The 25,090-nt window shown below is 44.3% G+C and overlaps 1 protein-coding gene and 1 pseudogene across 4 annotated transcripts in view; one reads left to right on the top strand and one right to left on the bottom strand.

Moving 5' to 3' along the window:
- The window catches only part of Cobl (cordon-bleu WH2 repeat protein), a 244,038-nt gene extending 219,437 nt beyond the window's left edge, over nucleotides 1-24,601 (bottom strand). For all 4 annotated transcript variants that reach the window (XM_055623924.1, XM_055623926.1, XM_055623925.1 and 1 more), the window contains exon 1: nucleotides 24,350-24,601. In XM_055623924.1, the coding sequence (XP_055479899.1) occupies nucleotides 24,350-24,390 (41 nt within the window). In that variant the 5' untranslated portion in view covers nucleotides 24,391-24,601. The remainder of the gene's footprint in view (nucleotides 1-24,349) is intronic.
- Nucleotides 7,551-8,046, top strand: LOC129688886 (40S ribosomal protein S10-like; annotated as a pseudogene).
- Nucleotides 24,602-25,090: the final 489 nt, after the last annotated feature.

Here is a 25,090-nt window from a genome sequence, read left to right as displayed (position 1 = left end):
AGCTCAGAGACCATCTCTGTATAAATGATGGATACAAGTGCCACAGGTTGGGGCTCACTGGGGCAAAATGGTGTCTTCTGGACATGATACCACCACCACCCTCATAAACTCAGGAGCTATGTTTTCCTGCACAAGATATGCATAAGATCAAGGCAGCCAACATTCCAGCTTGGGAGGGAAAGGGGCTCAGGAACCATTACCTTTAGTTGAGGAGCTATTGACAGCTGATGACTGACTGCTCAAGAAGAAAGAGCTAGTTTTCTCTAAGAATATTCAAGCATATACATTTATAGTCACAGTATCTCAGAATAAAATTAAGTTTTTAAAGAATATATGGATCTTGTCTTCCATAGTAGCACACATTTGTTTTTGCTTTTTTTCAAAATTAACAATAAGAATTATGAAGAAGAAGAGGAGAGGAGAAGGAAGAGGAGGAGGAGGAGGAGAAGAAGAAGAACAAGAAGAATATGGCCTCTGATGTATGGTAGCTTTACCATACAACAATTGATGGTCCATTGTGTATACTGGCACCACAAACTAGACTCAGTAGAATAATTTTTAAAAATGGAAGTCTGTGAAAAGAGGATTTATGGGGCAAGTTAAATCTAGGAGGATGAGGGATGGAGGGTAGTTTTGATCAAAATATATCATATGCACGTTTAACAGAAAGGGCATCTTTTCTAAGTGTGCCCACCACATATGAGGTTCAGAATTTGATGAACACTAAACAGACATCAATTGGTTCATGACAGTGCTTGTTCTTTTAGCTATCTAGAGTTTGGGGCCATCCTTCTTGGAACAGTAGTTCTAAGACTACAGGTATTCCTCCTCTGTCCTCACTAACACACTTTCCCCCAGGGCCTTACAGCTCTGATTGTCAAAGAGCACCATGTTCCATGTTCCATCTCAGAAGAGAGGTAGATTTCATAGATTGCAGTCTCAGCTCTGGGACCTGAGCTGTGAGAATCAATGATTATGCCCTCCTCAAAGTCCTCTGTTGAAATCTAATGCCCAAGACGCTATTGGAAGGTAGGTCCTAAAGGAGGTGCATAGGTGGAGAGTCTGAAGAATGTGATCAGAGCCCTGCAAGAACAAACACAAGAGGGGTGGTGGATGCCATCTGTAAGCCAGGAAGAAGGTTCTCACCCTGAATCAGAATGAGCCATGCTGGCATTGCGATCCAAGGCTTCATGGCATCTAGAAATTGTGAGAATAAATATTTGTTGTTTAGGTTGTTTAGTCTATGGTATTCTTAGTCAGCTTGGACTGTCAGAAAATTGAGTCAAATATATGGTAGGACAGCATGCAAGAATCCCAGATGCCTACTTCAATGTGAATGTCAGATAAACCATGAATACTTGGGATATGGTTTTAATTTTAAGTTTTGCCTTTCTCCTGAAATTCTCACTTCCTGTACATTGACAACCCTAACCATGGGCAAGTGTATGTGTGTGTGTGCGCGCGCCTGCATATGTGTGTGCATGTGTGTGTGCGTCACTTGAACGGGTATGTAAATGTAGGTATATGGGCATATGTGCAGAAGTCAGAACTTGCAGGTGTCTTCCATCACTCTCTACTTTCACTTTTTCAGGCAGGATCTATCAAGGAAAATGAACCTCACTGATTATGCAAGACTAGCTAACCAGTTAGTTCCTGGTGTCCTCCTGTTCCTACCCCACCTGCACGAGGGTCGCAGGTGTACATGCCCAGCTATCAATATGGGTACTAGAGCTTTAAACTAAGTCCTCATACTTGTGCATCAAGAACATTACCATCTCCTTAGCCTCCAGGCCCTGGGAAATTCTTAATCCTCCATGTCATAGTATCCTTAGGGAAGAGGGAAGGTGAGACCTACCACATAGATAGGTGATAAAAAACGAGACAGGTAGTATCAGTTTCTGCTGTGGCTTTAGCAACCTTTAATCAGAGTTAGTCTCTGGCCCCCTTGGTGATCTGCAGGTTCCATTCAGGACCACGGACTCCGGACTCCCTGCAGGCATGGGTCCCCACTGAGCACTCCAAGCAGGCCCTACTCACCAGCCCTCCATTGCATTCTCACTCCATATGAAAGCTGTCACTTAGATCCTTACCCCAAACTGATGGCTGAAATTACAGACCTGCTTTGACAACCACCAAGGCCCAGGGAGTTAGCAGCTCTGGCTGCAGGCCAGCCTCTATCACTATGGCTATGTGACTCAGAGTGAGGCTGACTTGGACCTGTCCTGTCCTCTGAAGACCATCTGTTGTATGATGGACTGTCTCTTGTTTGCAAAGGTGTTTGCAAGCTCATAACCAACAAAGTTTTAACATACAGAACCCAAAAGTCTCTTTCCTTCCCCAATTCGCACACATGCAGTGGGTCTCCGCTCCATCAATGACAGGTATCCTAAATCCCCTTCCAGGGGCAGCACATAACCTCTTATCCTCCCTCTAGGCCACTGCCACAGCCCAAGCCCTTGTTTCCCAGCACCTCTCCACTGCTATCAGGACTAGTTCTCTAAGATAGGACCTGATAATCCCTCATGTTCTTCCAGTGCTTCTAGCCAGGGCTCCTGATGGGCTCTACAGTTGTGTGGCCTCTATAAGAGATCCTGCCCAAATATTTTCTCTGGTGGCCTCCCTTCATGGAATGCCAACTTTCTCGCCATCCATAGATAAATAAATGTCAAGAGAAGCTCTATTCCTCGCTCCTCTTATGCTCCTATGCCTTTTCTATCAGAAGTATCAGCACCCAGCCACTGAGCCCAGCACAGCAATACTATGCGAGTCCTGTGCCCAGAGCAGCACGTCTCCACACACACTGACACTACACTGTCAACCACTTTGTACACTCCACATGCAGGAGGTGGTACCTACAGGGTCTGAAAATTCTGAGATAATATTTCCAGCAAGCCGCAGGGTGAATTGCGGGTGCAGTACCCCAAACAAACAACGCAAGGAATTACCTTTTAGTGCCAGGGAAAGGGATGCCTCCTCCGAGGAACCAGAATATGTCCTACTTTCGATAATGGGAAGAATGGAAATTATTGTTTCCCTCATGCTCAGCCTGTCAGAAATACTAAGACAGAACTGATGCCCAGTCACAACACTCTGCTTTGTGCTCACAGTTAAAGGCCCTCTTCAATCTTTTTGTTTGTTTGGCTTGCTTTACTATTTCTATTTGTGTAAATTTCTATTTGCCATCCTTGTGTAATGGCCCTATTAAGACCCTGGGAAAACAGACAGGGTACAGAAAAGAAAAATAGTACAGAAGCAAGATGGTGTTGGGAGATACCCCTTCCGAAAGTGCAGGAAGTAGGATGGTAACTTGAAGGACCTCCATCTGCAGTGGAGAAGCAATGATTGTTCAGGGTCCACATTTACAGCGAACAAACACAATCAAACACACACACAATAGAATGGCAAGTCACAATGGTATATGCCTCATGTGCTACCAGAAGACAAAGGACCATATTTTCCTTGGAAATATGGCTGTTGATCTCTAGGACACTTTGCTTTCAAGGGATTAAGAAGAATGGAATACCCCACTCTGACCCTCATCACTAAGATCTTCCCAAAAGAGATCTTATGAAACATAAATTGTCACAGATCAAGGAGGCCACTTCAGAAAAAAACAAAACAAAACAACTCTGATAACATTATGAGAGAATTTGTGCTCAGTATTCCTTTAAATGTTGTGTTAAGCAAACAGTTTAACTTTCCCCTTGGCCACACAGATAAACATAAATACTAGGAGAAATGGCACTGACAGGCGGGCATGGCTGCCTTTCGGAAATTAAATGGTAGCCTGTCCTCAGCATGCTTGAACGGTCTGGGGCTCCCTTACCATCCCTGACTACTTCCCAGTAACATTTCTCACAAGATCAGTCTTTTCTTCTCTTTTCAAATTTAGGAAGGACTGAATGACTAAAATAATATCACTAGTCTTTAATATGTGCATGACACTTTAATATAGATATACAGTCAGTCTTCCAGATGTCAGGCACATGTCCCTCCCTGCATGTCCGCACTAGCCTTCTGAGGAAGCCTGGACACTTCCCCTAGCAGAGGCCTCCTCTGAGGCTCGACTGCTCATCCTCTGTCCAAGTCTCACCCATCAAAACAGCAGACAGCCTGCATGACAACCAATGATGTCTCCTCCTTCTAAAGAGCCAACACATCAACTCCTAGCACCAAATCCAGCCACAGCAGAGGCTAGATTAATGTTAAGGTGTGTACGAATCATCAGCTAGATGGCCAGCACATGGAATACTAGTAACTGGAAAGAAGAAATCGTGGCTTAAGGACTTGAGCCACTTGAGAATTAGAGCCATGACGTAAGAGTGATACTTCACTCTCGGCATACCTAGGAGGAGAGAACTAAGCCTCACACACTTGACACACAGCCCATACATGCAAACAAGTCACTCTTATAAGGACAGTTATGCTTTTCTGAAGAAAGCTACTAAGCATACATCACATTGCAAATCAAAACACACATAAAATTCAATAAATTTAAAATACCTTAAAATGGTGAAAAAAAATTTTTCAGCGACTATAATTCCTGTCCATACTGGTGAAATAAACAACATTCTAGCATTACCTTAGACATTAAAAGTACACCAACCATGTGATCCAGCCCTTCCTCTCCTAAGTATTCACCCAAAAGAAAGGGAATATGTGTCACACAAACCTTGTATGTGAATGGTCACATTAGCTTTCCCTATAATAGAAGACCTGGAAATCATCCAAATATCTGTCAGCAAGACAGTGATTAGACAAACTATTGCAAGTCAGTGCATGGACCAGTGCCTGTCAATAAAGAGAAACCAAGAAACACCACGAGAGTAAATATCAAAACTATTATGTTCAGTGAAAGAACATAACAAAACCAGAGTGCTGTTATACATAATGGTACATGCACACACCCACATATAGACTGACAATAGCACCAGGCAGAGGAATGAGGGAGAGTGAGAGCAGAGGTGAGACCAGAATTTCTGGCTGCAAGAGGAACACCATACATCATGACTGTAGTGGTGAAACACACATCACATTTCATGAGATGGCCTTTCATGAGAATAAACTGGATGTACCTGCCCTACTCTTTAAGCAGAACTAATTGGGTCAGGAACACCTTCAGTGTTCCTGAAGCCCTTTGTACTCACCCAGCACAATCCTGTCCATAATTTCTTGTTTAGAGCTTTGATAATATCTGAGGGGGTTGCTGTCCTTTGTTATTAATAGTAGGCAAGTTTTCATCATATTGAGAACATTTATATAAGCAATAATACATACTCATGTAAAGAACATGTAATTCTCTGCTATGGGAATACCTTGCACCAGATCCACCTCAAGTGGGATTTGGCTATAAAAGTCTCCTCTTTGGACCCTGGGCAGGTGTCATTAATAGAGGCTTGATAAAGTTGCTTTGGAACAGAACAATCCAGCTCATTGCTCCATAGAAATTCCAAAATAGGATCACAAGTGTTTTATAGTATTGCTCCCACCACCACGCCCAGCAGTTAGTGATTTGTTTCTAGCCAATAAAATTCAGAACTGTGGTGTGTAACTTCATAGGCTAGGTCACACAAGGCCTTACAGCTTCCTCCATCATTCTCCCAAGTCACTTTCTCATCTGCAGGTATAGGACACCCAAACACAGAGAAAGACGGCAAAGAGCTGAGGCATCCCACCAAAGGTTAGCAAAGATAGAACCATATACTAGCTACATATATGAATGACTACATGCACCTGCTACAACAGGGGAGCTTACATTACATTTAGAAAAGCTGTTCCTGATGCGAGCCGCATAGTTCTAGGATACTGATATGCAGTAATAGATTGCTACTGTGTGTGTGTGTGTGTGTGTGTGTGTGTGTGTGTGTGTGTGTGTGTGACCAGACATGCTTTCATTACAGTAAGCAACAAATATCTACACATAGAGGTTACCTACATAGAATCAGCCCCGAGGTGTTTTATGACCAAGCACAGGCAGATAACTGAGCAAGGTGGGGCTACTTCATCACTCTTGATTTATTTGGTGTTTGTTTCTTTGGAGATAGGATCTTCCTCCATAGCCCAGGCTGCCCCACAAACTCACTATGTAAACCAGTCTTGTCTTGAACTATTGGCTCTTCTGCTTCAGCCTAGTGCTTAAATCATAGATGTGAATCATCATGCCTGGCTCACTTCACTGTCTTTAATCTGTACATTGGCCATTCTCCATCTGGAAAGTAGAGAATGAAATACCTTCCTGAAGACTCATGAGCTACATGAAATTCAAGTGAAATGTATCAAGTATCATTAAACAGACCCCAGTAATAACAATGATAACAATAATAACAATACAGGCAAGGAGCCTTCTGCACAGCAGCCAAGAACCCGGACAATCCACACCTGTACGCACAGTTGGCATGGACTTGCTTGTGTAGAATACAGTAGACTCCAATGCTCCAGTCCAATCAAATCATCCCAGTATAATGACTCATTTCTGTCATTTCAGATGTCCTACACTTGCCCCTGAAGACTCCCCTCCACGCTCTCCCCAACAGAGTTCCAATATTCAGGAAGAACCATCTCAATAGATGGTTCCTTATAGGGGTACAAATGGTGTGGCCAAGACAGCTAGAGGAAGGCTCTACTGGAGAGCAAGTAGTCTTTTTCTGTTCTTTCCTTAGAGCAATGAACTTGCATAACACGCCCTCTCAAAGACAAGCCAATACAACCTTCCATGTCTGCACACACACACACACACACACACACACACACACACACACACACACACATACATGAGCGCGCACACACACACACCACACAAGACTCAGAACTCTTAGGACACCAAGAGAAATGCAGTCATGTAGCTGAGCAACGTCCCAAGCGGTCAGGCCCCATTGCCTGGCTGCCTAGAAGGTATAAAGTTGTCTGCTCCATCACACATCAGGGACATTTGCTCAGATATGTTCATAGCAGCTGTATTCCCAGTAGCCAAAAACTGGAAACAACCTAGATGTCCCTCAGCTGAAGAAAAGATAAACTGTGGTGCATTTACACAATGGAATACTACTCAGCTATTCAAAACAAGGAAGTCATGAAATTCGAAGGCAAATGGATGGAACCAGAAAGGACCATTCTGAGTGAGGTAGCACAGACCCAGAAAGACACACATGGTTTATAGTCACTTATAAGTGGATTTTAGTCATATAGTACAGGATAGACATACTGCAATGCACAGAGCCTAAGCAGATAAGTCCAGTGGGCATCTTAGGCTTCATGTGAGCCCACTAGTTAGGGAAGTGGGGGATATCTCTGACATGGACTATGTTGCCTGCTTTTTGATCTCTTCCCCCTGATGAGACTTCCCTACCAGGCCACAGGGAAGGAAGACAAACCCAGTCCTCATGTGAATAGATGAGCTGGGGTGTCTGGGTAGAAGGAACTACCATATCCTGAGGAATACAGGAGATGGGATATAGGAGAGAGGGTGAATCTGGGAGGAGAGGAACTAGGGGCCTATGACCCAGATATAAATTTAATTAATTACAGCTTCTGCCTCGGATCCTGCAACCACCATGATGTTGGTGCCTAAGAACCGGATTGCCATCTATGAAGTCTTTTTTAAGGAAGGAGTGATGGTTGCCAAGAAAGATGTCCATATACCCAAACACCCAGAGCTGGCAGACAAGAATTTACCCAGTCTTCATGTAATAAAGGCCATGCAGTCTCTCAAGTCTTGAGGCTCCGTGAAGGAGCAGTTTGCTTGGAGACATTTCTATTGGTACCTTATGAACAAGGGCATCCAGTATCTCCAAGATTACCTCTACCTACCTCCGGGATGCTGCCACCACCCTGAGCTGCAGCTGTACTGAGACTAGCAGGCCTCAGCCCAAAGGTCCAGAGGCTGAGAGACCTGCAAGGTTCACAAGAGGGGAGGCTGACATAGACAGAGGCAGACAGAGTGCTGTGCCCCTTGGTACTGACAGGAAACATGAGGCTGGAGCTGGCTCAGCAATGGAATTCCAGTTTAGAGGCAGCTTTGATCGTGGGCATGGTCAGCCATCTCGGTGAAGATGGAGACTGTTGTGTTGAATAAACTTTAAGGAAAAAAATTGAAATAATATTTTTTTTAAAAAAAGAAGGCATTACATTCTCCAAAACACAACACCTTCCAGACCCAACAGTGCTGTGACCATGTGCATATGACCTGAATAAGTTCAAGCCAGACAAAAATCCCAGCATGGCAGAGGGGAAGAAGGCACAGACCCCCACCCCTAACCACAAAACTATTTATAATTGATACATATGTGGTAGGAGAAGGAAAAATCATTTTTCTCCAATGGAGTGACACTGTGTACACTGTAAAGCAGGCTCTGTGCTAAGGAATAGTGAGGTTTTGTGTGACTTTTTTTAGGGGTTACCAAAAAAGTGCATCCTCCTCGCTTGTGGTCTGTTGAGGCGGCTCCACCAAGGGGAAGTGATAAAAAATCAGGCAACAGAGACAGCCCCCATTCCCCTTACTAGGACATCCACATGAAGCCCAAACTGCCCATTAGCTATCCATGTAGGGGTCCTAGTGCATGGTCTTTGGTGGGTGCTTCAGTCTCTGTAAGCCCCTCTGGGTCCTGTTTAGTTGGCTCTGTTGGTCTTCTTGTAGAGGTCCTGTCCCCTCCAAATTCTTCTATCCTTCTCCCTACTTTTCCATAAGACTCCCAATGCTTCACTCAATGTTCGGCTATGTGTTTCAGCAGCTGTTTCTATCTGCTTCTGGGTGGAGCCTTTCAGAGGACACCTAGGATAGGCTCCTGTCTGCAAGCATAGCAGAGTATCATTAATAGTGTCAGGGGCTGGCTCTCTCTTATGGGGTGGGTCTCAGATTGGGCCAGGCATTGGTTGGACATTCCCTCAATCTCTGCTTTATCTCTATCTCTACACATCTTGTAGGCAGGGTAAGCAGTTGAAGAGAGGGAACAAAGTAGGATAGGGAGTGCTGAGAGAAATGAGGGTGGAGATCAGTCATATGGTTGAGACCCCTTGCAGGATTAATAAATCCCAGCACACTGGCACTGGCTTCAGGGGTAAATGCATGTGGCTTCCGTTAGCACTGCAAATAAGGATAGACCCTGGGGCCCTGGAACCAGGGAAGGCTGGTGACCCTTCTTAGAGGGCAGGTGTTATTAATGATAGAATTGCTACCCAGGAAGGGAATGTAGCATTGTTTCCTGGTTCCCTAAACCAGCTGCTGAATCTCTCTGGATTCAGTATGTTCAGCTCCAAAATGGGGACTATAATGGCCCTACATGCAGATCTACTGAGTTGGCAAAGCACTCAATGATTCAGGTGGCCTGTTCTAGTCTAGAAGTTGCTTCCTACTCATGGAAGCAACTTCCCTAATGGTGTGCCCGGGTGTCTCTACAATGTCCTGAACTTGTTGGAGGGGCGATCCACTCTCAAAGCCCTGCTTACCTAACTGTGGACAGATGAGCCCATAGATCAAATTTGAGCAGCTCTGCACAGCTCTGACTGGAAACTCATGTTTTCCATTCTTGTTTCCTTTATTTACACTTGGGTTCATGTTCACTTTAAGTTTCAGACACCCCCACTTCTCACAGAGCAGGCTGCACAGTATACTAGAATAAAGAGTGTACATGGAACAGTCCCCAGTCTATGTCCCCTACCCTGTCACCAGTAACACCAGATAAGCAGGGTGAACACCTTCTCAGGGAAATGAAAGAGCAAACTGGGGTGAACTCCGAGCCAACCACACCAAGAACCAAGTACTGCCCACAGTAAACCAAACCTTCCTTCTAGGTCACCCAGGTCACCAGGGACCTGAGTGAGGTCTCACTGCTTCTCCCTGATCTCCTGACTTTCATTTTAGACTCTGGACTTTCCTCAGCTTCCCCACCCTCCAAGTTATCCATGAATTCCTGAGGAGAACATGAGATTAGATTGACATAATTAACAGGTGAATGGGTCAAGTTAGTTGTCCTAGTTCATGGTAGTTAACCCTCTGTAGTCTGCAGTCCTCACTTTTAAAATAGAATTAGAACTGACCCCAGAAGGTATTTGTGAGGAATAAAGGTGAGGACATAGTCAAAGACATTAGACTGCATGAGCCATGCCAGTTTCCACACTCTTGGCTGATATCCCCAGGGCCTGGGCTCTCTGCTCCACCATACTTCCGGTATGCACTGAAGCAGCTGTCTCTGACCCCATGGTCAGTCACAAAGTTCACCATTCTCAAGGAGATAGAGGCACCTGCAGATAGTCATGTCTGATGAATCTTTATTCTGAGGTCAGAATAAAACACATTCATTCCCAACGTTCCATTAAATAAGCAATTAAAGACCTGACCTCACTCTCAGCATAATAACCTTGGAAGGAACACAGACTGAAACAAAAACACCTTTCCTATTGCTTAGACCTGATAAGAAATGCCACTCTGATATGCTTGTCTTCGTCCACTTTCTATTGTTGTAACCAAATGCCATAGATTAGAAACCTACAAAGGTTTCTTTATCTCATGGTTCTGGAGACAGGGAAGCCCAGAGCATGGCACCAGCATTTGCTCAGCATCTGATACAGCTATGTCCTATGTTATTGCATGACAAAGTAAAACTTGCAGGCTAACTAGGATCTTTCTACCTTTACTGAGAAGCCACCAATGCCAGCATGGGACACCCTCATTATCTTAAATTTTAGGTACCACCCAAATACCTCTCCACTAAGATAAGAATTTAGGAAATACGTTTTCAACATGTAAAGGTTGGGGAACACTTCCAAGCCATTGCCACATTCTACTGCTATGAAAACTGATAAAGCCACTTTCCCAATAAAGTATCACAAGTATGTTGATAATTATGTTTTCTAATTGGACCCTAATGTGGGCTCATTTCACTTCTTGATGATTAACTTCTGTAGCCAGTTTGCATATGTGTTTTAAAAAGGGCATCATACACAGCACCATGCACAATTATTAGAGCTTTACACAGACTCCTGCAAGGCAGCAGGGGAGCCATGTTTTGGCACCTATGAAATCACTAGTTCAGTGTTTCCAGTGTAATGAAAACTATGATAACATATACCACTCACAGGCTTTCATTTTCAAAATAAGCTATTGCTTCCTTCACTGCCATATAACCTATACTTTATAAAATCATATGGTTAAATAACAATAAAGACTAATGTTTTCTAAGCCTCTTTACAGAGTTAATGCCAAGCACTATAATTTCAGATTAATGCTCTTATGTCCACATGCAGAAGGCAGAGATACAGATAAGTGATTGTTACCCTGATAGAGTCTGAGGATATAAAACCTGATGGAATGAGAAAGGAAAAGTTCGCTATCTAAAACCACCCATCAAGTCACTGGAAGGGGGAGGGTACCCTGCTCCACCTGGAGAGAGGCACCTCAGGAAAAAGGCAGGGCAAAGGGCAACCTCTTAATGACTCTTAGATGTTACACGTGACAAGAAGAGCTATGCTGTTCACAGTTTAGCTCAACTACTGATTCAGCTCCTAAGAGGCCATGTGCAAATACCCTCTAGAGTGACCTATATAGGTGTGCAGCTTTTTACCTGATACTCAGACACTAAGTTCTACGTAAATCACCTTGATTTTCTTATTGCTTGTTTTTTTTTTTTTTAACATTACTGCTGACTGTGTTACAAAAACATTAGGCTCAGGGATGTACTTTCACACCCATTTTAATCGAATACACAATGTCGATGGCATACAATTTGTTAAGGGAAGCCATCATTTTATCTGATCTTCATGGAACCAAGTAACTGCTAGGAGAAGAGAAGTAAAAAACACATAAAGCAGACACCTGTATTAGAAGCTGAGCACTGAGTCCCCAGCAAGGGTGACTGAGTTGATACAAAGTATGGCCCACACTCAAAAATGCTACCAAAAGTTCTCAAGAAAGACAAACAGATCTCGAGAGCTTCTCCTTCAACCTGAAGTCTTTCCTGTCCTGTTCACCCCAGTATTTCTGTCTCAGCCTACCTGACCCATTTCCAATGCCGTGTCCATAACATCTGCACAGGAGCAAATTATGAATACAAGAGATGATCTTTATCAATTTCCTAATGTTGCTTTCCTGTGTTAAGGCACCACCAACTGGTTCTGAATACTATACTAAGTTCTCAGTTTTCTATTACGGTGGTAGCCTTGGCTATGTCTCTGCTGTGTGAAAACAATGGGAAACAGTGCCTATCTTCTTCCAGACATGCTCTGCAAGGATTAGTGTAGCATACTAGTGCCTAGTGTCTTTCTTTCCTTTGTTTAGTCTGATAGCTTGCTGGTAGAAAACAGTAATGGAGGGGAAAAAAAAAAGAAACCACCATATGGCAGGCACTCCAAGGGATCTTTTTACTCCTTGTCAAACTATCTCATGAATTCTACAGCGCAGGGCCAGTGAGATGGATCAGGAATAAAGCACTTACCACAGAAACCTGATGGCCTTAAGTTTGATTCCCCAGTGTCACAGCAGAAAGAAAGAGCCAATTCCTAAGGATTTTTTTTTCTTATTTCCACATGCACCCTGTAGCTCACATATATGGATACACATACACACATAATAATGATAATAATAAAACTAATAATAAATAAAATGTTAAGTCTTTAAAATTTTTTTATAATCCAGGTAATTTCAGAATATGAAGAGGGGATGGGGGGGGACAAGGAAACTAGCCAACCAGTTTGAGTTACACATGTCTCGGTGGCAGAGACTGATTTGGAAGGTCTTATTTTCTCACCCCACAAGATCTGCAGCTTGTCATGCTTAGCATGAAAGAGACCAGAAAGGCAAACCACAGTCATGGTTCTGCAGCAAAATCCTCTGCTCTCCGAAATCCAGAAAGCACCCACAGAGCAAGTCTTTATTCCTTGCATCACTAACAGAAGAAGAGTAAGACGAAAAGAAGAAAAGAGCCAAAAAGAAAAAAAAAAAAACATTTGAAAATTCATCTAACACTTTGACATATTTAAAATGAACACATGTCTTCAAGCCAATAAGTATTTTTCATTACAGAAAACACTGCCTTTTCTAAATAAAAATGTTATGCAAATGAGTGTATAGCCCTCCCCTCAGGACACAGGAGTAATAGTGTGAAGGCCAACTCAGTTTAAAGGCAAACCAACCAGCACTTTCCACTGAACTCTCAGAAGTGAAAAGTCAGCACCAAGAACGCTTCTAAACCATACAATTTTCCTCTAAGGTTGCTGTTCAGATGCCTTGTCTAAGGGGCAATACTTCTCACAGACCTACAGTTAAAATAGAGACGGTGGTATACTCTTCCTCTTTCACTTGAGTCATCTAAAGCAAGTGGTTAAAGCAGAAACATCTAAAGCAGAAACAAAGATACTATTCAGGTTCATCCATCCAACATCATCACAGTAAACCAATTCAGCTTGAAAAAATATATATATAGGATGAGGGATGTTCCACTTGCGTGGACCCCTAGAGAGCTAAGAATGTAATATGCAGAGAAGAATCAACACAAAAACAACCCTCACTAGGTGCTAAATGCATTAGCCATGAAGAAGGCATTGTTTTTCATTTTTGTGTCTCTTAGTGTGCAATATAATGCTAGGATATGGACATCCCCCACCCCAAGCCCGGTATTTTAATGGCTTTGTCTTCAACTTGGTGCTACTGAAGTGTGGCATGACCTTAGGGAAGTGTGCCCAAGTGAAGGAGTTACATCACTGGGGACCCTGCCCTTCATGTCTCTGCTTCCCAGCCAACACGATCTACTGCACTGCCTATCATGGTGTACTGCCATTGGTCCAAAGCAACAGGATCACACACTGAAGCCACCAAAGACCATAGCGAAGGTAAAACTTTCTTCTTGTTGTATTAATTGTCTTGGGTATTTTGTCACAGTAATAAGAGACTGACTAATACAAGTAAGAACCATTGAACTGTAGGAATACATGCAATGCCAGGCACAACAACACAGTAAGAGTGCACTAAAATGTCACACACTATCCTCTCCCTATCTAGCATGCCCTTGCAGAAGGATATCAGCCCTTCCAGGTCCTACAAGTGCCAACTAACTCTTTCTCAATGAAACACACTTAGCCTGGAACTTGGTTGGAGTATGAGTCTCTGGGAAGACCCCTGTGTTCAAATTTTCTGGTTCTGTTGCTCTCCTTGTGGGGTTCCTGTCCTCTCCAGATCTTACTATTTCCCACTTCTTACAAAAGATTCCATGTACTCTGCCCAACAGTTGGCTATAAGTCTCAGCGTCTGCTTTGATAGTATGCAGGGCAAAGCCTTTCAGAGGCCCTCTGTGGCAGGTTCCTAGGTCATTTCCTGTTTTCTTCTGATGTCCATCCTCTTTGCCTTTTGGGATGGGGATTGAGCGTTTTAGTCAGGGTCCTCTCTCTTGATTAGTTTCTTTAGATGTGCAGATTTTAGTAGGTTTATCCTGTTATAAACTCCAACCAAGTACCAGTCATGGAGATAACCTAGAACCCCAGCACAGATGTAGCCCATGGCAGTTTAGTGTCCAAGTGGGTTACATGGGAATGGGAAGAGGGACTGCCTCTGACATAATCTGATTGGCCTGCTCTTTGATCACCTCCTCCTGAGGGGGGACCAGCCTTACCAGGCCACAGAATATGACAATGCAGCCACTCCTGATGTGATCTGATAGACTAAAATCAGAAGGAAGGAGAGGAGGACCTTCCCTATCAGTGGACTTGGGGAGGGGCATGCGTGAAGAAGGGGGAAGGAGGTTAGTATTGGAAGGGGAAGAGGGGGACTTATGGGGGGATACAAAGTAAATAAAGTGTAATTAATAAAATAAAATTAAATTAAAAAAAGGAACCCGCTTAGCAATAACAAAGGGACAGTTAAAGAATCACCCGGTTGTCACTGAGGAGTGCCTAGAGTTCCACACAAGAAAACACAAGTAAAAGATTCATAAGTCTAGGTTCTCCAAGGTTCTGCATAGAAGGAAGTGCATTTATTGAACAAAGGCAAATCCTGTACCTCTATATAAGCACAGGACACAGAGAGTAACATCAGCACAAAGGGAAGGCTTCTCATGTTTATTAATTCATTAGCCAGAATCAAGGCGGAAGCACTTGCTAGACAAGAGGCATAGTCTGGATCCAACTCCTATTAATTCAGCCACCCTCTCTCTGCCTCCACCAACTTCTGAGTGAGGTCCTTACCCACCACAAATAGCATGCATCTTCAAAGAATTAAGTCCCATCTAAGAGTCTCAGGAGGTGTGCTTGTTGGAAAAGCAGTAGGACTGTTATGTCCACCAGGAGACAGTTATCAGAAAGATAGCACACAGATGCTGTGGTAGATTGTTTCCTTAGCAAAAAGATGGTGAGAAACTATAGCCACCATGGAGACATCACACCATCCTGTAGGAAGCAGAAATGCCCTAGCAGAGGGAAGTCCATATCCCCAATTCCCTGTTACCAGTTGGTATAGCAGTATAAGCAAGGGATGAGGAGTTGGGGGTACATGCCAGGCTAGAGAATCCAGAGACCATCTAGAGTCCAAACAAGAGAAAACCACTTGTCCTTCTGATCAGGGGCTTTACCCTGGAAGAGCCATGTCTCACAAAGCATCCAAAGACTCAACAGGGGCTAACAGCTTACCACCAGCACATTGGTGTATGAACATATCCGAGGCTCTGAGAGCCTTTCCACAATTTTGTTTCCTCCCTTAAGAAAACTATTACCCAAAAATGTAGAAATTTAGGTAAACTGAAAAAAAAATTTAAAAGAATTTTCTCAAATTGGAGTATTACTTGCAACTTAGTCTACTTTACAAACAAGATTTCATTCTCTTTCTCACTCTCTCTTGCTCTCCTCCTCCCTTTCTCCCTTTCTCTCTCTGTAGATGTGTGTGAAAGCACTTTCATCTATGTGAGTGCCAGTGTGTGTGTGTGTGTGTGTGTGTGTGTGTGTGTGTGTGTGTATGTGTAATCCAGAGATCCATGTCAGGTGTCTTCTATCTCATTGCTTGGTTCGGGGGTGTCTCACTGAACCTGGAACTTAGTGTTTCAGCTAGAATGATAGGTCATTAATCCCCCAGGAATCACCCTATCCCTGCCCCTGAGGCTGTAGTTTCCAGATGCATGCCGCCACACCCAGCTTTTACACATACGCTGGGAATTCTGAACTTTTCCTGACTGTACCATGAGCACTTTACTCAGTAAACCCTCATCCCAGCCTCTCATTACAGTTCTTAATGCTGTAAAATTGGCACATGCCCTTCATTTGGAACCTTTTCTTTGAAAAATAAATCACTTCATAAACACCAAGCAAAAACTCCTGAGAAGTAGCTAAGGATAGGAATTCAGAGGGCTGATGAAGCTTGAGAAGCGCTAAGATTTCAGTAGCCCTAATTAACACTTTGGAAATAAATTAATTGATTTTGGAAGGGCTGAAGGAGATCTCTAATTCATTCTCCATACAAAGGATGCTATAGGATATCATTTGATTGTTACAATGGAAGTGGCTTAGGCCCTGAGTAGGATGGACAGGGTTTTACTTCTACTTAAAACAAGTCTACACAAAATTACAGGCAGTAGGATGGGCGATCAGCCAGATAGGGACCTCAACACGGAACTATTTGCAGTGGCACAGGCCTTAATTCTACCTAGAGTACACCAGTCTCTTTCAAACCTAATCATTTGTTTAATGTACATAAGTGAGCTTTGTTAATTATCAAGGTTCCAGCCATGTGAACAGAAGTGTTCACTTTTCTGAATTATCACTCCCACCCAAGTCTATTTTTAAACAACTCCCAAACCATTAAATTTGGGGAAACACTGCCAGGATTGATTGGGGAAGCTATTTAAATATTTAATTGCTCAGATTATGTACTTATAATTGCAGAAGCAGAACACTGGGTATGTCTCAGTTTCAGGTCGCTGACTCTTCCAGCCACACACAGTATATAAGACGATGACCTCTGTAGACAACCCTCATCACTTGAGAACACATATTCCTTGCTCACCCTGCCTTTTCTAAGCCAGGAGGAAAGCAAGAGGCTCTCTGACCTTCCCAGACTCAGCTAGCCTATGGCTGTGGCTAGGGGATTCTCTCCCCAAGCCATCCACTGACAAACACCATGAACAAAAAGGAGGTGGTATGACATGGAAAAAGATGAGACCAATAAAAGGCAAAGTGTGTCAGCCCCTGACATCCGAAAGATAGGGAAGCCTGGTTGCTTTCACCCTTTTGGCCATTTAGATGGTGGTCTAAATGGCACTCCTCCTGGGCTGAACACCTATGGTCTGAGTCTGGCAGGTCCTGGAAGGACAGAAGGGCTGAAGAGCCTTCACACTCTGGACTGAAACAGGGGCTAGAATCAGAAATGCCAGCTACAAGAGGCCTGAACTGGGCCAGTGCACAGCCATACTGTGCAGATTAGGGTCATTTCCTGTCAATTATAACCTGAGCAAAATAAGAATACATTTCTCAGCACAGGCCAGAAGCTAGCTGGACATGCCTCCTGACAGCTGACTTCTGAGGGCCCTATTAGGAGGGAGAAAAGCCACATGCTCACTGAGACATCTGCTCAATGCCCCCACCCTGTCAGCCTACTATGTCAAGCTCCTTAGACCCTCACTAGACCATTGTGCCAGGAACTGTCTTCCACCATGCCAAACCTCCCCGTAAGGACTGTAGGATGGGAGTTGTGCCAAGGCCACATGTATAAAGAAATATGTATAACTGTGTCACAAAGAAGGGCAGGTGCCTCTCCTGAGTCCTGGTCCTCTGTGGGGCTAGAGCATGGGGAGGTCTCATGTTGACCATGACAAAGCAGCAAGGCAAGGGAGGAACTTTCTGATAAATTGAACTCGCAGCCCCAGCCACCCACTGTATGATCAGTTAGCAGAGGACACATTCTCCCAAAGCCACCATTGCTCTGTGCTCCTCAGTGAGGGATCTGGCACCTCTCAAGGCAGTGGAGAACATGGCCACAGTGCTGGCAAGCTTTACTACAGCAGAAAACCTACAGTACCAGCTGATCTGTCTGTTCACACAGAGTCTGGCAGAAACAAAGATATGTGAACATTTAAGAAATGGCCATGTGTTTGTTTGTTTGTTTGTTTGTTTTTAAAAGGCATATAATACATTCTGGGAACACTGAGGCCCTGTGAGTTTTGAGACTATCTTATTCAACCACAAATGAGTTGTAGCATACTGGGTGACAGTTGTCTCCTGTACCATGGGCAGATGACACTAACTCAAAGCAGGGTGCCTGTTTCTAAGGACCTCTAGATTCAGCGGGAAAAGGGCTAGCAAACTACATTCACAATTTCTACAAGGGTTCTAACAGGGGACCTTGGAGATTCAAGAGAAATCCCTGGAGGCCTTGTATGGAAAGCTCACCTGGCCAGAAGGCTGCCAGGAACCATCCTGACATACAAAAAAAGGCTGCCAGGGCGAGGTGAGGGTTGAAGGCATACAACAGGGGCAGAATTATGGAAAGGGTGCTGCAGCAGCCACCAGAGACTGAGAAACCACAGGCAGATCCTGACCAGTCAGTCACCTTAGACCTTCAAGCTGCACAGTCTTACACTTAAAATTAACTGAACATAGGTCAGGTGAAAATTCTGCCCTTCAGTTGTACTGGCCACTCACAGAGTGACACCGCTGCAGTGCAGTCAGCTCCCACAAAATGTGAGATCAGACAACCTGGCTGATCGACAAGTCAGGATGGCTGCAGGACATGCCAGCGAAAGGTCTGCTGCCACCAGCACCCAAATCTCATCCCAGTGTTCTCTCTGTTTTCCACAGGAGAACAGCAGTAACAAGCAAACGTTCTGGTCTCCACAATGGAATCCACTAAGCCCACCTTCTGGTGGTGCAGAAAAGAGACCTTGTGTCTGGAGGAGCATGGTACTTCCCTTAGAACAAAGGGCTCCTCAGTTGGATTCTAGAGCAACAAACACCGGACAGAAGCTCTGGTGAGAAGGAAGGTAGGTAGAAGAGCATGACCCTAGGGTTCAGTGGCTTCTAGCTGGAACAATCTTCAGGGATAGGCGTATAAGGAATTCTCTCAATCAATTTGAGGTAGAGTTGTGTGCACAGTTCTTTCTTTTGTTTTGATTTTGGTTCTGGAGGGTGGAGGCAGAGAGCTATCCCACTGATTGGTAGTCCTAAGAGATCATCTCAGGCCATATTTCCACACTTCACTTGGAGAAAGAGTCTCACTAAGTTGCCCAGGCTGGCCTTGAAGTCGCTTTGGAGCCCGAGAAGACGCTGAACTCATTCTGTGGCTCAGACTGGCCTTGAACTTGAGATACTCCTAGCTCAGTTTCCCAAGCAGCTGAGATTGCAGGCCTGTACCACCATGCCCACCCTCAGCTGGAGTCTTTTCACAGGTGTCATGGTCTGGTGTAGGCGGGAGCTGGATCTACAAGAGCTTTCGGGTGAAAGCAGCTGTGATCTAAGAATGTGTCTAATCAAATGAGCCCAAGTAAAATATATTTTGACAGTTGATTTTAAAGCTTTTTGTTTGTTTGTTTTTAATAGAAATATGCTTGGCTAGGGAACTTATTTTAATTGGACTTGGCCTGTGGAAGATGTGGTCCTAGCCAGCAGTTTACCTCCTGATGAGGAAGACTAGACAGATGATAGTAAAATCCTAAATTACCAGAGGCTGCTGCTGGCTAGGGGGAAAAAGATGTCTTATTAAGGGACTTGCTCAGAAACAATCTCCTGGGGATGGACTTTGGGAAAAGCAGACTGTTAGAGAAAGACTGCCATTAGTCAGTGTAAGTGCATACAGCAACATGGGTCTAGAGTGATGAGTAGAAGTCTTTAAAGCAACCACCACACCATTCTTGGCTTTGTAAGAAACCTCATCAAGCATAGATAATATCCCCCTAGCAAGAGAAAAGTTGAAAATATAAAATGGTGAAAGCACAGAAGGCTAATAGAAACCTGCAGGCGGCCCTTTAACAATATAGAAACCTGCCAGTGGCAAGACAGAAGGAAGACAGTAGAGACACAGATTGCTGGAGGGGCAAAAACTAAAATTTACAAATCACTTAAGTAAATGAAATTAATTTTAAAAGATACATTATCTACATCAACAGTATGAATCAGTATTAAATAGTTTAAGTAAAGAAAAGTATAAATAGGAAAAAATATATAAGTTTTAATTGGGCCATGTGATATGAGAATTGTGCTCTGTTGCAGCACAGACTGAAATACACCACTAAGTTTCTATGGTATATAATTGCCAGACACCATCGTTAAATATGGATGGTACCAAAAGGCCATACAATGAATACACTGTCAGCTGAATGTGTTTACTTAGTTCAAGTATAAATAAAACCATGTTCATGTATTTAAAATCTGATTTGATATGAAATATTTCTGATCGTTTTTTTAAAACTTTCGATCAGTTGCAAAAGCAAATAGACTTGAAAATTCAATCACAAAGTTCAAAGGCCTAGTATCTTAAGCTGGTTATTATGGGATAGAGACACATCCTTTAATCACTGTTTTCTTAATAATTATAGACATATACTTGGGTGCACACACGTTACAACCTCACTTTGCAAGTCCCAAATTAAAGAGGCCACAGAATCCAAGCCTTCATAAATGTCAGAATTGTTACCTTTCCAGGTCACAGTGCCACCCACTAACAGTCTGATATGCTCATGCATGGGAGATAATGAGAGAGAAAAACTAAAGATGTCCCAAATCCTAGCATCCCAAGAGTGACTCAACAGTTTGCAGATATATTTGAAGCAACTTTTGTGGCCCTTCAGGTCCACCATCTGAACAGGGCTCCTGAGATATAATAAAAATCATCTATGGTTATTTGACACTATAAATGTCTAATTTCTCAGGGATAAAGATTATAACTACAAAAAGTAATATTCACAGAAGTCTTCTCCACACCCAGAGATTTAACATTACTTAATTGGGTTGATGGGATAAAAAACAGCTCAGAAGTAACATCTTTAAAAATATAGCTCAAATTTGGTATTAATGTTTTGTGACAGATAATCCTTATTTTCTCATTCTTAAGGATGGAGACACTCTGAAATACAGTAGCCCAAAGCAAATCTAAATGACTTATGTAGTTACTATGTCTTTAATATCAAAACACTTATGGTTTGGTACAAAACAGGAACATATTACCATCAAAAGAGACAGGCCCTCTATCTTGATACTGTGTTGGCTACTGACAGGTAAGGGTGTCCGCTTACAGCTGGACACAATAACAAATGTCTGTCATCCCATCATCCCAGAGGTTTGAGGCAAGAAGATTACAAGTTCAAAGCAAATCTGGGTGACATAGAGAGACTCGACATCCCAAAACAACAACAACGGCAGCAACAAACCCACTTATTTTTTTTTCAAATTATTTCTTGTTCTAATAAATGTAGTAAAATAAATATATGCAAATATGTAAAGCTGCATCAGTGGTGTGAAGTTCACTGCCTTTGTGTGAGTGACTCAGCCTTTGCTCAGATGTACCCAGCTTTGAGATTTCATGTCAATCGATACTTTCCAGTCCTACACAACTATGCACTTCCTCTTTGGAAAAAAAAAAATCTGTATCCACCATCCAGCTAGATGCTGATACTGTCTCCTGTATTCATATGGTGTCAGGTACAGAACTCTCTGGTACAGTAACAACCAACTCCTAAGATGGGCCCCGCATACACTGCAATACAGTAAGTACGGGCTTAACTATATTTTAAAACTTCACCAGAAGGCAATTTGCCTAAGTCCGTTTTCTAAAATATTCCACCGGTTATCACTTCTCACTAGTCACTTCTGACTAGTTGAAACTAACCAGTGACTGGTGAGACTGATCAGCAGGTAAAATCACTTCCCACTCTAGCTTGCCAACCTGAGTTCAGTCCCAGTTGGAGGAGAGAACTGACTCCCAGGCTGTCCTCTAAGGTCAACTTATGCCCCACAGCAGGTATGCAGCCGAATTCGCCTGCACACACACACATGCAAGCACACACACACACACACACACACCCTTTAAAAATGAGCTCTAAAATTCCCTAAGCAACACATCAAGTCTTCACACAATCTCCTCCCAAAAAGAATGCCTTTCCTAGACAGACGCTCATCACAGTTGCTGCTTTAATGCAATTACTAAGAAAGATATGATTTCAATCCAAGCAAAATTTGCATGTGTGGTAACCCTCTAAGGAGATGATTTTACATTCACCAGCCCAGCTGTTCCTTCACTAATTCATGCTTGATAATATTCGATCTGTTGCCCATTCCAACCAGTCTACACAGCACAAGGATGACTGAGGAGTTCTTGTCGATAACAACAAATTCATCACACCAGTTGTCTGCTGTCACATGGGAAAATGATAGTTTACACAAAGTAATTGTATAACCAGCCTCTGTAGTATCAGATAGAAAACAAACTTCTCTCAAGCACACTGCAAACACTGCTTATTCTCAAGAGATAAAGAAAACAGTAATTTCAGATACAAGTCCACAAATTCTAATTGCATTTGATAACATGCTGAAGCCCAAAATGTCACCATCCTTTATGATAGGCAAGCAATATAACTAAACAATATAAAATACACACAAAGTCCTAGTGCATGTCCTTCTTTGAATTCTAACACAAAATGCTCTATACTGAACTTGTGGTCTTTGTTTAAAAAAAAAATATATATATATATATACATATTTACATTTGGGGGGGCGTTCCTTTATGCAAAGTATAAACATATGAGAATTGGCAATAACAGAAGTTACCAGAAATAGATCTACATTTCTTGGACAAAGGTGGAAGCAAGGAAATAATATGCTGCGGGTGCAGGGGCATCAAGCCATGTGAGCTCTGCTGCCACCCTCACAGCATACGGCCTCGGTTTTCCTATGTGACTCCAAGTGAGGAAGGCAGACTCGGGTTGCCCTCTTGACTGCTTAGGGAGCAAACTGGTGGAGAGGGTGGTTTCACTATTCCCAGACTCCTTCCTGGGTTTCTGCAGATCCTCTAAGAAAATTTGCAGGCCTCCTAAATATTCCCTTCATATTTATTTATAAGAAAGTAGTGATAAAATAATTCAGTTCCCTTAGAGGGACTTACGTAACAATCTCGAAAAGCCACAAATTTAAAAGGCAATTCTATTTAAATCTCCCCAGGTCGTTTTGGGAGTCCCAGTTACCAAGAAAAAGTATTCCCGTATTTATTTTCTTTAAGGGGAATTTGTTTGTTCAAAGGAATGATATAACCACACCTTACTGGAGAAAAGTCTTTTTTTTTTTTTTAACATTCCTTGGCTTCAAGGTTATGAGTTAGTAATGTATCTTACTTTTTAAAGCTTCCAGAGATTTTAAGAAATAAAAAAGAGCTGGTTTGGAAGACTTTTATAAACACTCAGGCAACAACGCCAATGGGCAAAGGACAGGGTTAGTCAGTGGGACATAACTGCTAAAGAAAAGAGATTTGTTGTCCCCAAAGCTGCCTTAGAAAACCCAGTTGCTCGAGTGAAAGTGGGCCATTTCAAGAGCAGGTGCGGGCCCACCCCAACTCATTCCATTCGCAACACTCATGACACATTTGCTCCAGAGAGCAGAGGTCAAAGGCCGGCCCTGTGGCACTTTCTGAAATCTACCTCGTTCACATGGGTTGAAAACTGTCCTGACTGGGATGGGCACGGATGGGCACGATTCAAAGAGAAGAGAGTGTTAAAGGACAAGATTGTTTGACCGGTGTCAGGAAGTTTCTCTTTCGGCAAGTAAAATCCTCAATGTGACACGGAATCTCTGTTTGCAAGGTGTGGAAACAGCAAAAAGAAACTAAAAAGTCATTGAGGCATTAGAGGATATTGGAAGACCGGGATGACAGCTCTGCTTTTCAGGTCCGATGAGGGGGTCCTCACCTTTTCCGGAACAAGGGAGGCCCTAGCAGGAAGGCTGGGCAGAGCAGTATTCACGAAGTGAACATACACCTCCCAAGATCGCTGGCTACATGAGTCTCAACAGAACAAATACCCTCCTGTCATGAGGCAGGAACCAAGCAAGCGGGCCACAGGGCCTGCGAGGGTGGCTGGAGGGACCCATGCATAAGACCAAATGGGATCCGCTGGAGTCTGAGGCCCGAAGTTTCGCTGTGGCCTCGGCCCATAGTGGCCACCATTGCAAGGGGCAGGAGGCAGCTCCGAGCTGGGGCTCCGCCTGGAGGGACAACACCCCAACACACACACACAAACACACACACGCATATACACAAATGCACACACAAGGGCGTTCACACCGGCGCCGCTCGCGGAAAGTGCTCCCGGGTCAGGCCTGCCACCGTTGCCGGAGCAACGACCCGGTTGTCCCATGCACCGGGCACCTTGCGGAGAACGCTGTCCGCCCTCCCGTGCCCGCTTACCCGGTGGGGGGCTTGGCCGCCAGTGCGCGCGGCGCGTCCATGGAGCCGGCGGGCTGCGCGCGGGGCTCTGCCGGCGGAGTGAGGCGCTGGCTGCGGCGCCGCCGTCCTCATTCACTTTTTCCGCGCTGACCCATCGTCCTCCCACGCGGGGCTAGCGAGGACAGCAGCGGTGCCGAGAGGACGGAAGCGACTGGAGGCGTCCGGGCGGGCGGGGGCGCGGGGAGGAACCGACGCGGCTGGCCGGGGCGCCCGAGCAAGGTGCGCCGCGCCCCCGCCGAGCTGCCTCAGCCGCGCCCACCTCGGCACCGCCCCGCGCCCGCGCGCCGCTCCCCAGCGCCCGCCTCCCCGCGCGCCCCCGACGCCGGAGCGCACCTGGGCGGGGCGCGCACCCCGCGGTGGGCACCCGCGGAGCTGGCTGGAGGGACTAGACACCTGGCCACCTGTAGCTGTGCGGGGCCAAGTGGGCGGACTAGCTCGCGGGAACCCAGGTGAAGGAAGAGAGGAGGGCAGACAGTCCCGGGCCTCAACTTCTGCCCCAAACCTAAAAGAACTTTTTGTCAATGCCACAGGTCTAATGTAAGGGCCGGAGAGAGTGGTCCAAATGAGGTTCTTGTGTGCAGCAACGGGAAATGAGAAGGGATGCAACCTGGGGTACGGTCGGTCACACCTTCTTGAGAAATTAGAAAGCAGTGAAGCTGGAGTGCGGTCTGCTGTGCCAACAGGAACTGCACTGGGTTGGAT

This window comes from Psammomys obesus, unplaced genomic scaffold (assembly GCF_907164565.1).
Source record: "Psammomys obesus unplaced genomic scaffold, mPsaObe1.curated_primary_1811, whole genome shotgun sequence".
In the NCBI taxonomy this organism is placed as follows: Eukaryota; Metazoa; Chordata; class Mammalia; order Rodentia; family Muridae; genus Psammomys; species Psammomys obesus.
This window is presented reverse-complemented; position numbering and strand designations above follow the sequence as displayed.